Source organism: Erpetoichthys calabaricus, chromosome 2 (assembly GCF_900747795.2).
Source record: "Erpetoichthys calabaricus chromosome 2, fErpCal1.3, whole genome shotgun sequence".
NCBI classification, from domain to species: Eukaryota; Metazoa; Chordata; class Cladistia; order Polypteriformes; family Polypteridae; genus Erpetoichthys; species Erpetoichthys calabaricus.
In genome coordinates, this window is record NC_041395.2 from 219,782,297 (window position 1) to 219,796,318 (window position 14,022).

The window sequence follows — 14,022 nt, forward strand, 5'->3', positions numbered from 1 at the left end:
GCATCATTTTATGCTATTTCGAGGTTGCTAATCAAAAATACTTTTCATATCTGATTTTTTTCTTACTCCTAGCAGGTTAAAAATGACAAAATTTAAATATAAGCACATGGGGGTAACGTTTTAGACTACTTCAAGGTCAGAGATTACAAATATGGTGTTATTTTTGATGCTTTACTAGGAATCCAGACCTCTATCAAAAGGTGAAAAAAATGACATTTCTGTTATAATCAAGAATACTTAGAATTTAAAACTTTTAAATTGAAACACACATTTTAATATTTCAAATATCTGATGCAACTATTCTTATTTTGTACTTCTACATCATGAAGTAGGGAATGTTGTAATATGGAGACCAAAGCTCGTCCTCCACGTGAGGCCTCACTAGTGCGTTAAATGACTAAATCGCAACATCCTTTGACTTGCATTCCATACATTGTGATGTACACTGACCAGCCAGTTTATTAAAACCACTGACAGTTGAAGTGAATAACATTGCTTTTCTCTTTACAATGGCACCTGTCAAAGGGTGAGATATGTTGGACACCAAGTGGACTGTCAGTTCTTGAAGGTGATGTGTTGGAAGCAGGAAAAATATGCAAAGTAAGGATCAGAGAGATTGTGACAAGGACACACTGGGTCAGAGCATCTCCAAAATGGCAGGTCAGGTAAGGTGTTCACAGTATGCAGTGGTTACCACATACCAAAAATGGTGAAAGGAAGGACAACTGACATGGACATGGGTGCCCAAGGCTCACGGATGCATGTGGGGACTGGAGGTTAGTTTGTCTGGTCTAATCCCACAGAATAGCTATTGTAGTACAAATTTCTGTCATGGCCAGCATTTCAGAAAACAAACAGTGCATCAACACCTTGCTGCTTATGGGACTGCGTAGCTGCAGACCGGTCAGAGTGTCAATGCCTACTCCTGTCTGACTACAATAGACGTGTGAGCATCAGAATTGGACCATGAAGCAATGGAAGAATGGTGGTCTGCTCTGATGAATCACATTTTCTTTTAAATTGTGTGGATAACTGCACCTGTACATCATTTATTTGGGGGAAAGCGATAGTGGCAGGATCCACAATGGGGAGAAGTCAGGCCAGCTGAGGCAGTGTGATTCTCTGGGCAATGTTCTGCTGGGAAACCTTGGGGCCTGTCATACGTGTGGATATAACTTTTACACCACATACCTAAAGATTGTTGCAAACCACGTACACCCCTTCATGGCAACGGTGTTCCCTGATGTCAGCGGTCTCTTTCAAGGATAATGCACTCTGCCACAATGCGGAATATTGTTTAGGAAGTGAATAGTTCTCAAGGTGTTGACATGGCTTCCAAATTCCCCAGATCTCAACAAGATCAAACATCTGTGGGATGTGTTGGAAAAGACAAAAGTCCGATCCATGGAAACCCCACCTTTTGCTACTTACAAAGGATGAGCTGCTAACGTCAGGACACCTTCAGAGATCTTGTGGAGCCCATGCCTCGACAGGTCACAGTTGTTTTGGTGGCACGAGGGGGATCTACACAATATCAGGCAGGTGGTTTTAATGTGTCCATTGGTGTATAACATAACATCCGATTGGCCCTTCTTGATTGCTTCTTCAGGCAGGTGGTTTTAATGTGTCCATTGGTGTATAACATAACATCCGATTGGCTTCTTCACACGGAAGTAGAATAGTTTAGATTTGAATATACAATGGGAGGTCTGAAACTTGAAAGTACCCCTTATGAGTCATAATGGACTTGTTACTATCTACATGAAGATAGTGCACAGGTTATACATCACAATGTGCAGAGTACAAGTCAGGAGAAATCAAGCTTAAGCTATAACAGATCCTAGTGAGTGCAGGGATGCAAACTGCACTCAAGACAGAGTGCTCTCAATAGCTGAGGTAGTTGTGATAAAAAGAATAGCAGTACAACATCAGTAAGCCAATGAACCACTGCTGTTAACAGCGGTGACATTTCAAAATAATTTACTTGTAGATGTTAACAGTGTAATAGAAAAACAACAGATCCAACTGTCGTGACATGCACCCTGCTTGTTCCGAGTAATCAACTCATTCATTGAAAGGCCATGTTCAAAATAATAGAAGTGTGGAGTTTAGTTACGGAATTGATTCATTCTGTGAAAAAAGGCTCATTAATTGTCCTTTTTAAGGAAGAAGGGAATCAAACGTTTTACACACTGTTATAAAATGTATTTCCTTCTGAATTGCTAAGTACAATCGGCCGTTCCAAATATTGTATGGAGTAACGACACAAGTTGATTAAAACGTTGGAAAGTGGAAAACATATAAAGTGCAGCAAATGATAGGATGCTCAGCTGAAATGATCTCGAATGCTTTGAAATGGCAACAAAAACCCAAAACATGTGGAAGAAAATGACCAACTACTGTTAAAGCGGACCAAAGTATAGTCAGAACAGTAAGGATTCAGCCAATCATCACTTACAGCAGGGGTGTCCAACTCTGGTCCTGGTGGGCTGCAGGTTTTCATTCTAACCCTTTCCCTAATCAGCGAGCAGTTTTCACTGCTAATTAACTCTTGTTCCCTTCATTTTAATAGCCCTGATTTTAAGGATTCAGTCCTCTGAATTGATTCGGTTCTTCATTAAATGGCAGCCAAACAGAAATGAGATGTGAAATGAGCTGACAGATGACCAGCTAAATTGGAATGTTAAACTCCAGCCACTTTCACTCCAGCTGGTTACTTAATGAGAAGCCAATTCTTGCTGTTAATTAAATCCATTATTGAATATCATGACTTGTTGCTGCTCTCATTCTGCCACAGCTGACTGCTGATTTTCTGTTTTTTCTAAGACTACCGTCAAGATGTTTTGGTGACCTGAGCAGCCCAACATGACTGAGATCTTCAACTTTCTTTATTTTCAGGTTAGCTTGTCATGTGGCGGCTTGTTTTGTGTCTCATTTTTGTTTGGCTGTTTATCAAGGAAAAAAGAAACAACTAAGGGGTCTGGAGTCACGTCAATTAAAACTATGGCAAAACAAGTTAAACAGCAGCAAAACACAGCTCACTAATTAAGAAGATGGTTAGAATGAAGACCTGCAGCCACTGCAGCCCACCAGGACCAGAGTTGGACACCCCTGACCTACAGAGAAATCAAAGATGACCTAAAATTACCTGCAAGTATATATATAGTCAGACATTTGATTGAAGCGAAGATATTAGCAAGAAGCCCCCATAAAGCACGACTGTTGAAAAAACACGGAATCGGTTAAAATTTGGCAACATTGATTGGTCCAAAGTGGAAATGGCGTAACATTCTGTGGATGGATGAAAGTAAAATTGTATATTTTTCATACTATGGTGTTGGTCCTATTTATCGTATACCAGGGATCATGGATCAGTGGGATGTGCTGGAAAAGAAGAAAAGTATGATCCATGGAAGCCCAAGATTGCTACTTACAAAAGATCATCAAAATACTTTTAGAAGAAATTAGGTTGCCAAATGCTGAAGAGGAATCACCCCTGAAATGGGTGTTTTGATAAGACAACAACCCCAAACACATGAGAAAGTGAGCAACATCTTGGTTCCTGAGTAAAAGGATTGAGGTAATGGAGAGGCCTGCTCAATCCCCTGACCTCAACCCAACTGAAAACTTGTGCGGTGACTTTGAATGTACAGTTTATGAAGCAAGGAATTTGAAGGGAAAAATGCTATTTTTTGAAAAGATTAATATTAATTTTATTTGCTCCCTGTACAAGAATAACACAGACTTGATAAAAGTTGCTAATGCTTTGATTTGGAATTGAATGTGTAATGTTTCCACTACATTTGAAATATGGAGATAAAAGCTATTAAAAAATATTTCACTTTGTTTGCTTCTTTTAACTCGCTGCTATATGTTGTGCAGGGCGTATACGGCCTCTTATGCGTTCAGCGCACTGCGAGGAGGTGCAGGGCGAGGCTTTCGTTAACCCGCAGAACCTGCTACATTACTTCTCTGTCATTCCTTTGTGGGGTGGGGGGGTCTGTCAAATTCCCCATACAACCTCTGGCACTCTGGGCAGTTCCAGGCTGCAGAGGCCAGTCACATGCGTTTTGGGCTGAACAGACAGCTTGGCACAGTTGCTACCTCAAACTTTTTCTTTTCTCTTGAATTCAAAGAAGCCTGCAGTGAATATTTTGTTTTATTTTGATTTTTGTAAATGTAACCAAAGCAATTTTGCAGGTATTTTGCCCAGGGACATTTCTGTGTGTTGTTCTGTTGTCAATATGGTGCCACTCAGCTCTGTGAAAAAAGTTATATTAAGCAAAGTATGGTGCTGATGGCTGCTTACATATTTGAACTAGTCTGTTGCTGGCTGTTCTAAAAATGTAAATAAAAATCAAACACTGTTGTCTTCTTCTGGTTTTTATCCTCTCGATGCATTTACCAGAAACACCACATTTTTACAGAGATGTTTGCACAGGGCCAGTCAGTTGCAGGATTTGATACCATCACACTGGGACTTCCATTTCCACACCTTGGCCGTTCTGAGCACTGACTTAGGAGAGCACTGAAGCCCACTAACACTGGGGGCTGCCTGTTTACAAATTCTCTATTACTTTCTGACGTAACCTCTGATACTACCTAAAAATAAAAACAAATGTGCAAGAACTCTGAGAAAAGGTTAGAGTGCAGCTGAGGATTCCTGCATACGTGTAGACCAAAGACCAAACCTTCACGACTTCTTAGCCAACTAAGAGACCTCCTAAAGGTTACGATTTATTAATTTATTTATTCTTCATGTTAAAATTACATGACAGCTAATTTCTCGTGTCTTTTTGTGTGTTTTGATCTCAGTACTTGGAACATTTCGTGCCTCAACTGTCTGCAGTATCGTCCTCCCAGCCTGGAGGCCACTAGACCTTGGACGGTTTCCAGAGAGTCAACCACACCTTCTAAGGCACGTGGCAAGAGGCCGGCCCCCCAAGTCCTCAGATGGTTCTATTGAGGAGGAGTTTGGTTTCTGAGATGGGAATATAAAGCAACCTGGATTGGCATATGGAATTGACACTGTCATCTAACTGGGGATAAGTGCATCACAACAGTCACCTACAAATCAACATGGACAGCATTGGAAAAAGCCTTGGAGGAGGTAAAGATGCAATAAAAACAAAGGCAACAGAGGTGATTGATGAAGCTGGTAAGTGTTGCGTAGTGTGCTGGGCAAGGGGCTTTCTTTGTCTTCCTCCCTCCCCTCTACTTTGTAGTGCAGAGCTGAAGGAGTACTAACTGCCACTTAAAAAGAAAACTTTATAACCACACAGTCTATCAGCTGAATGTGAGTATGACAATGAGGGAGAACAATGGAAGTATAACAGTTCTGCAGAGAAGTAGAAAAGTCAACATTGAGTGCTACAGCCATACCAGCTTTATAAGAATAGGCAGCCAGGTGAAAAGGACAGTGGCAAAGTTAACATATGTGATGAATCTCCATCTGTAAATAAAGCGGACAGCACAGAGGAACGGGTGCTCCTTCTGTGTGTGTATGTGTGGAGCAGGAGCCATGCAAAGAAGAGCATCACAAAGACCTTTACAATGCAAATAAAGTTAGATTAGCAAAGGAACACTGTTAGAAAACAGTACATAATTCATGATTGACAGCATTGCAAAGTCAGAAGGACAAAAATAAACAGCAAAAATAGCAAATCTAAAAATGTAGGTTTCAAAATTACACTCAAGTTAAACCACAGTGTAGAAACTGCAAAGGTGAAGAAGAACTCACCATGAGGATACGGAGACAGCCAGCCTCCGAATATCCCAGACGTCTGACTGATCTACACATACAGGGCATGCTTAGCTGCTGACCTGGGGTGGGACAATTTACATTCTTCTCACTTTGTTTGGTGTCAATCAGGAATTGGCAGCAGCATGTTTCTTTTTTTTTTAAAATAAACTATGAAGCTAGTTGTGTGTATTGTGCTAAGAATGATTTCTGTCAAGGACCGGAATTTATGTACATTCTCAATAAGTGCTCTCCGTCTTGGGACATACCCCTGTTTCTGTTCTGCTGATGGGAGTGAATTCTGTGCTTGACTCAACATGCACTGCCCATCCATGGGGATTCTGTACAAAAAACAAATACACAGGACTCTTATTTGTTTAAATGAGTGGACAAGTCCAAATCATGGCTGTTGATAGTCTTTACTCTCTTTGTTTACAGCTAAAACAGCCAAAACACAGGTGGATAATTTGATGGGACAGGCCAAAGCAGAGGGTGAAAAAGGTAATTTTGTTCATTTTTTTTCTGATCAAAAAGCAGGGTGTTTCTCTTTGTTGTTTATAGTGTGAATTGGGTGAGAGGATTATGGGGAAACTGGGAATACTGAATTTAGAAACTTTTCTGTGTCCTGTAGGTGGGCAGTGTACCAAGAAATTAGCATCAAATGCCGAAAAGGATGTAAAAGCAGCAGGCAAGAACATTGGATTTTAAGAAGGACACCTCCACCTCCACCAATGTCTTAAGCACCTGTGATTCCTTTAGTAATGTGTTTAAAATAAAGATTGTTCTAAACTATTAGTACTGTAGCAGATAGTCCTTCTATGGGTTTAATAATAGCACAATGGATGCCAGTAGGTGCTGGGGGGCATGTGCTGACTGCCATCTATTATATACTGTAGGGCTCTGTAAATGCTACCTGCATAGTTGGTCTTTTTTGGTGCATTTCCATCATTTTTCTTGCTTTCAATTCAAACTGCAATTTGTTTTGGGGGGAATGAAACCCTATATCCACAATTGCAACCATTTAAGTCTCCCATCAATTAGAAGGAGTTGAAAAAAGTAATGGCAACAATAAACGGCTTAGGTTTTTGGTATTTGGGGCACTTTATTAATCCCTGAGGGGGAAATTGTCTTTTCGCATGACCTTTGGAGGTCAGAGTGCAAGGTCAACCATTGTCGAGTGCCTCTGAAGCAATTTTTCAGGTTAAGGGCCTTGCATAAGGGCCCAACGGAGTAGGATCTCTTCTGGCAGAAAAGGGATTTGAACTGGAAACCTTCCAGATACCAGCACAGATGCTCAGCCTTGGAGCCACCTAATTTAAAAATGTCCAGGCTGCTTACCTGGGATTCTATTAAAAGTCTGTCTGAAACATTAGCGCTGTTTAGAGCTATAATGACACCATTGGCTGCCATTCCTCTCTTGCCCACAACATAAATGCAAACACCCGTGTAAATCAGTGCTTATTGGCTAATCTTACATGGCAGAAGATTTGGGTCTCCAGGTTGTCATTTAAGAGTCAAGCCTGACATTTCAATTTGTTTTCTTTAAGTTCTACCACATTTTCAACTGGCATATCATACCTTTTATAGGCTGTGTTTCAATCTTTTCTTATAGAAGCAGAGTATTAGCATGACATTATAAAATACAGCTTTAAAGTAAACACACTAGAGTACAACTGAAGAATTGGGGGAATTGTAACTCGCTGTCTTTAAATTCATTCTGCATTGTTTAAGTTGACTTTGATTCCCCAGACGTGTGATTTCTTTCTGTTCTCTGTAACCACAGTTTGGTTTTGGCTGTGATGGAGCACTTTTACTCCTGATTACGAGCAAGGAACAAAACAAAACCAGAAAATTGCATCAATTGCCCGAGATGAAAAAAAAAAACCAAACAAAGAGGCTCTCTCTTTTAAAGGGCATTAATTTTCAATAGACAGATAGATAGATAGAATGATAGATACTTATTAATCCCAAGGGGAAATTCACAATAAACAAGTTTAAAAAAAGGACTAAGACTACCTTCTAGTGGCATCATCTGATTTGATTACATTTCAAAATATCAGAATCGGTTACTAACTGCTCCACAATGACGTAATTCACTGCCTACCTGTTACAGCAAACCCATGAGCAGACCCTGCAGAAGGACACAAAGATGGATCCCAAGCACCTCTCATTTTATCAAAGGAAGGCTCACCTTTTGGAAGACTGAGTTGCATGCTGGGCCTCCTTGTCTACAGCCGTACCGTATCTATGGCTAGTTCATTATAACAGATTACGTAGTGGATGTGCATCTCTTCAAACTATTTCACAAGCAGGTGAATAGAGTCTGCCAATGGCGAAACATGAATGGAAACTGTTATTATCTCTTGAGCTCTAACACCACCAGGAACAGTTAAAAATAAAAACAAATCAAAGTCTGACACCTAAATCAGACCAGTTTTATAGCCGATTGTGTGTGTCTATGACAACATATTCACTCTGCCATAAAAGCATTACCCACAAAATCTTTACATTGCTAATTATGCACACACAATATCATTTTAATATGACAAAAAAATCCTGCAATTGTAAGATGATCAAATACATTTACAGCAATTGAGATGGAGGAAAATAAAGCCAAATAAAATATGCCATTTGAAAAGAACTGATGATGTGACCAGGGTTTTTCAAAAATCATATTGACTTTTAAACCTAAAATGAAAGGAACAGTTCGTTCAACCAGAATGTTTTTAGGGTTTCTAGGGTCATTACGGTCACATATTGAAAGCAGAGTGAACATCTTACTTGTATATGCTAGAATCAACTAAATAACATTAAAGAAATTGGATCAAGTAATGTTCTCTCAGATTTTTTAATGGCTCTCTTTATAAACATTGGCTCAATTTCACCTGCATGCTTCCTTCTGTAAAGACAAACACTGCTTTGTTCTGAAGTAACAGCCAGGGCAAACAGGGCGTATGCTCTTTAAACCCAAACAGATCGCATTTCTGTTATCAAAAGAAAGATCAAACAAGAGGTATTTCTGTTTTTATTTATTTTGATAAAAGGCATTACAAACTAGGCAATCATCTATAAGCACCTCGGAGTCAAGAACACCAGTGACCAAACGTTCTTCCAGAATGAGTTTTCCCATGTTACATCTGTGCGTTGCTTGCGCTCGCTTTTCCTCTCTGCACTAAAACACGGACTATTAATTCTCGCAGTGGCTGAGTCATGCAGTTTAACTGATCAGTATAGAATAAGGTCAGAACACTTCCAAATTCTGTTTTTGGTGGATACAGCTTGCATACTTGTTCCTTGGAAAACTTGACAAATCATCCATCCATCCATCCATTTTCCAACCCGCTGAATCCGAACACAGGGTCACGGGGGTCTGCTGGAGCCAATCCCAGCCAACACAGGGCACAAGGCAGGAAACAATCCCGGGCAGGGTGCCAACCCACTGCAGGACACACACAAACACACCCACACACCAAACACACACTAGGGCCAATTTAGAATCACCAATCCGCCTAACCTGCATGTCTTTGGACTGTGGGAGGAAACCAGAGCGCCCGGAGGAAACCCACGCAGACACGGGGAGAACATGCAAACTCCACGCAGGGAGGACCTGGGAATCGAACCCAGGTCCCCAGATCTCCCAACTGCGAGGCAGCAGCGCTACCCACTGTGCCACCGTGCCGCCCGACAAATCATTATAAAAAAATATATATAAAAAATAAAGTCAAGTGCTTTCTTTTTTTATATGTTGGGAACTGCATCAGGAAACCCCATCAACCCAAGGAATTGGCACCAAGGGTGATCTTTCCTCACACTTGCATGGTACAAACAACATATATGAAACCAACACTTTAAAAACAAATCTGAAATGAACAATAAGAGCATTGCATACATAAAACCTTACTATAATTAATACAAATGTGTTTTTGCTTCAATCATTAATTATGATTCTGGAACATGGCCATATCCAGCCAGGCCAACCTCAAACGATGAACTAACCTATCCTCCGCACAGACCACCAAAGGAATAAGAACCATTTCTTCCCATGTACACTTTTTCCCTCCTTTATAAAATCATAAAACAGAAAAATAAAAGCAAACAATTTCCATTCAGCGTCAAATTTCCTTCTGGACTTTTGCATGTCTTAATTATAGGTGTCTCTGCCCTGCGGAAACTTTTAAGGAAGCAGTGGTTTACAGATGTGCCTTAGTTGTTCTTCACAAATGTGCAACACCCATTCCCTCTGGCAAAACTGCTTTGGCAGTGGAGACGAACCTCCCTCCCCCTCTCAGCAATGCCTACAAAAACACTTTGGCATAAGAAGAAGGTAGCCAAAACTCATCATCAGCGACCATGGAGATGCAGCAAGATTACAGAAAAGGACTGCAGCTGGAGAGAAATGGCTGTCCGGCAGCAGGTTAATAATTGAGATGAAGAATTCGGGTTTAGGTGGCAAGGCAATCTAAAGTCACTGGAGCACAAAAGAGTTCTTGGCAGGTTACGTACAAACTGGTGTAGGCTGTAAAATGAAGTACGATATATTGGAAAAGCTGAACAGGGCTAGGCAGGAGGCAGTTAGTGAGGGAGCGGGTGTCCTGGCCACACGGCTCGAGAGGCACCTTATGTGAAGGTCAGACCAGCCTCATTGTACACCTTAAACACCTTCTCAATGGCATTGACGTAGGCAGCTGTCCGGAGGTCCAAGCCCAGGTTGTACTTCATGGCTGTACGCATGATTTGCTAATGGAGTAAACAAGAACAACAAAGCATTACTGCATATTCAAAGAAAATGTCTTCAAACCCCGATTATTTACTATTTTCACCATAAATACTGTCTAAGCTGCTGTTGATGTCCTTGAGCATACTTACCTGTGGCATCCTGGTATGGTATGCTGGCTGTTCCATGGCTGACGAAAAGGCTCCTCAGAGAGTCACCAAATCAGTACAAAGTATTACCAACAACCAGTTACCTTCACTAGTGGACATATACCAAGCTTGAGGTCATTAGGGACAGCATCTCACCCAGGCCACCACCTTTTTACCCTGCGGCCTTCTGGAAGGTATTACAGTTCTATTAAGATGCCCACTTCCAGACTACTGGAAAGCTTCTACCTCAGCGCTATCCGAGAACTAAATTTTGTTGAATAACTGTTTACTCAATCTAAGACATTTTGATGATACATCTGTTACTGTCACCCATGGTATCATTGGTAGAAAAGTGCAACATCTCTGAGACTCCTTGCAAATACTGTAAAATGGAACTACTCCACTATTTATTATTTATATGTTTCCTCCTTCAATGTACTATTGGTTTCTATTAATGCATGTGAGTAGTTTAAAATGCAGAGCATATGTTGAATCTGTTGAAGATTCTGTTTTTATTATATAGTATGTACTATTCAAGGTACACACTAAAATGTCATTGTACATCTGTGCAATGATAATAAAAGGCATTCTATTCTACTTAAAATGTATTATTTATATATGATATACACAAACAACAGCATATGGTGGGTTCAGAAAGTATCAAGACCTCTTCACTGTTTTACATTTTCCTATGTTGCAGTCTTATGCAAAAATCATTTCAATCAGTTTTTTCACCATATCAAGCCACACTCAATATTCCAGAATGACAAAGCAAAAACAGGATTTTACATATGTTTGCACATTTATTAAAACTAAAAAAATGAAATATCACACGGACATAAGCATTCAGACCCTTTATTAGGACATTTGAAATATAGCTCAAGTGCACCCCATTCTATTGTTCATCACTGAGATGTTTCTATACGTTATTTGGAGTCCACCTACGGTCAATTCAATTGAGTGGACGTGAGTAGGAAATGCACACACCTGCAAAGGTCCCACAGTTTATGATAATGTGTATGAAAGCAAAAACCAAGCCAAGAGGTTGAAGGAGCTGCCTGCAGAGCTTATACAGACATGACTGTATCGATTCAAGGCTCCCAAGGGCAGAGTGGCCTTCATAATTCTTAAATGGAAGAAGTTTGGAACAACCAGGGCTGCTCTTAGAGTTAGCCAAACTGGGCAATCATGGGAGAAAGGGCCATAGTAAGAGAGAGCACACTCTGACTGAGCCCCAGAGAACCTGTGTGGAGATGGGAGAACCCATCCAATGCTGTCCATTGTATGTACTATATGTGTATGTATATATGTGTATGTGTGTGTGTGTGTGTATGTATGAATAATATATATGAAACCTTTAACTATCTAACAAGTCACACACAAATTTATGACGAAACATGAAAAGAATATAATAAATCTTCCTGACCCCTGGGAATAATGAAGGCATGACATTTTCTTATCAGTTTTAATAACATTAAACATATTTATATGATTGATTAGTACAGCCAATTAAATCAGAGAAAAACGGAATGCCATATTTACTTAACAAGGACTAGTCTCTGTCTTTAAAGGTGTGTGGTTTAGAGTTTCCATTCAACTGTTAACTTTCACTTGATTTATGTAATAATTTATAGTTGGATTTCTTTTTTGTAGTGTGATAGTTATTAAGTTGAAATGTTATCTCAAAGTCTATAGTAAATACAGTTCTGGTTTTCAACACAACTAGCAAACATGCAAACTCTACCTTCCAATTGAGCTCCCTAGTTTAAATTGCAAGATTTTAATTGAACTTTTTTTTTTTTTTTTATAAATACATGTGGTGTTGTGTACTTACAGTAGAGAACAATGAGACAAACTTCAAGTTTCTGCAGAGCACATTATGCGTGCAAAGCTGAATACAGCTTCGATTTCACTGCCACTGGCAGTTTTGAAACTGTGCGAATGGAAAATGAAGTTAGGCACGCCAGTCAACATTTTTTTTCATGGCGTTTACCCCAGTCATAAAGTATCTCTGTGCATAAAAAATGACAAGCAAACCACTATAAGTTTCTGTCTCTAATGCCACAGTATCATAGGTGGAGGGTGCCTGATGAGGGCAAGAATAAACCAACTTCCAGAATGGAGCTTTCAAACCTTTCATTAAAATTCAAGCATCAGTTACAGGGAGGAGCAGTGAAATAAAGAAGAAAGTCTGCAAACAGGCTCATTATAATCTTAATACAAGGCAAGTACTGTCATGAATTAAACACAATAAGCCCAGATTTTAACTCTACACTGAATTTTCTTTTGTTTGGGGAGACCTTAAGGAGAAGTGGAATAAATGTATTATTAAAAATATGATCAGGCTTCTTTACTCTAATAGTCTACTTACCCTGGCAGAACGCTCCATGGTATATGCAAGGCCTGAGTGAACGATATCCTTCTCTGAGGCACCCTTTAAAAGAACGGAGATTGAGGTAATCTACATTAGTGACAACTGATGCTATGGACCTGAAATGTTTAGAAGAAGTAACAGAAGCCTCCAGTTCTTACAACCATTTCAAAAACTGCACCAATTCCTCATTGATCAAATTTTATTACAGGCCTATATACAAAATTAAACAAGTCTCCGTAGTGGCTGCTCTCTCAGTTTCTGATGTGCTACTGAGAAATGTACATATGGGACATTTTAGACAGCAAGACTTGCCATTAAGGTAAGCTACATCACAGCTTGGGTAGTTGCAAGACAGCATTATTTGTTATAATTAGATATACACACAATGTTCATCACTTTAATAATTCAACTTAATATTGTTTTTTCAAGGCACACCCTCCATAACAGCTTACAGACCATAAAGTGGCCTAAAGCATTTTGGCTGGCTGTCACGTTACCACCATGCCAACAAAATCAACCAGTATGATCAACACACACGCACAGTGTGTTTTACACACTATAATATTATATATATATATATATATATATATATACATATACATACATACACACACACAATTTTTTTTTTCAAATGCATATAAATTACTTTAAAGATTAAACACCAGGTTCTTTTAAAAATAAACACTGCCTTTGGTTGCACCACTACTTAATGCAAAGCAATATCTGTGAGGTGTAATCTGTGATCTTCACTTGTGCATTTTCAAATGATGTGATCTTTAAGATTTCCCGTTACATATTACAAAAGCAAAGCACTGTGGAGAAAGGGTCCAAGGAGTGGTCACCACATGGATTCTCAATGGCAGACACCAGAGCTGAAGGGCTGCTGTGTGATGGGAACAGTGATAACCAGGAAGTAAAGGTGATTTGGGTGTAGCAGGGCAGAAAGCGAAGTGATGAAAAGCTGGCAAGATACCAGAAGGTTTATAAGCCTGTGGGTGGCAGCTCATGGTCCTTTGCTTAGAACAAGTTGCTAATGTAATTACCA

At 39.8% G+C, this 14,022-nt stretch overlaps 2 protein-coding genes across 2 annotated transcripts in view; one reads left to right on the top strand and one right to left on the bottom strand.

Moving 5' to 3' along the window:
• Window positions 1–14,022, top strand: part of sncga (synuclein, gamma a) — a 405,959-nt gene that overhangs the window by 60,004 nt on the left and 331,933 nt on the right. The window lies entirely within an intron of this gene.
• Window positions 8,755–14,022, bottom strand: part of glud1a (glutamate dehydrogenase 1a) — an 83,353-nt gene continuing 78,085 nt past the window's right edge. Inside the window, exons 12-13 of the mRNA XM_028795181.2 lie at window positions 12,975–13,037; window positions 8,755–10,477 (exon numbers count right to left, since the gene is read on the bottom strand). Coding sequence (XP_028651014.1) covers window positions 10,358–10,477; window positions 12,975–13,037 — 183 coding nt within the window. The 3' untranslated portion in view covers window positions 8,755–10,357. The remainder of the gene's footprint in view (window positions 10,478–12,974; window positions 13,038–14,022) is intronic.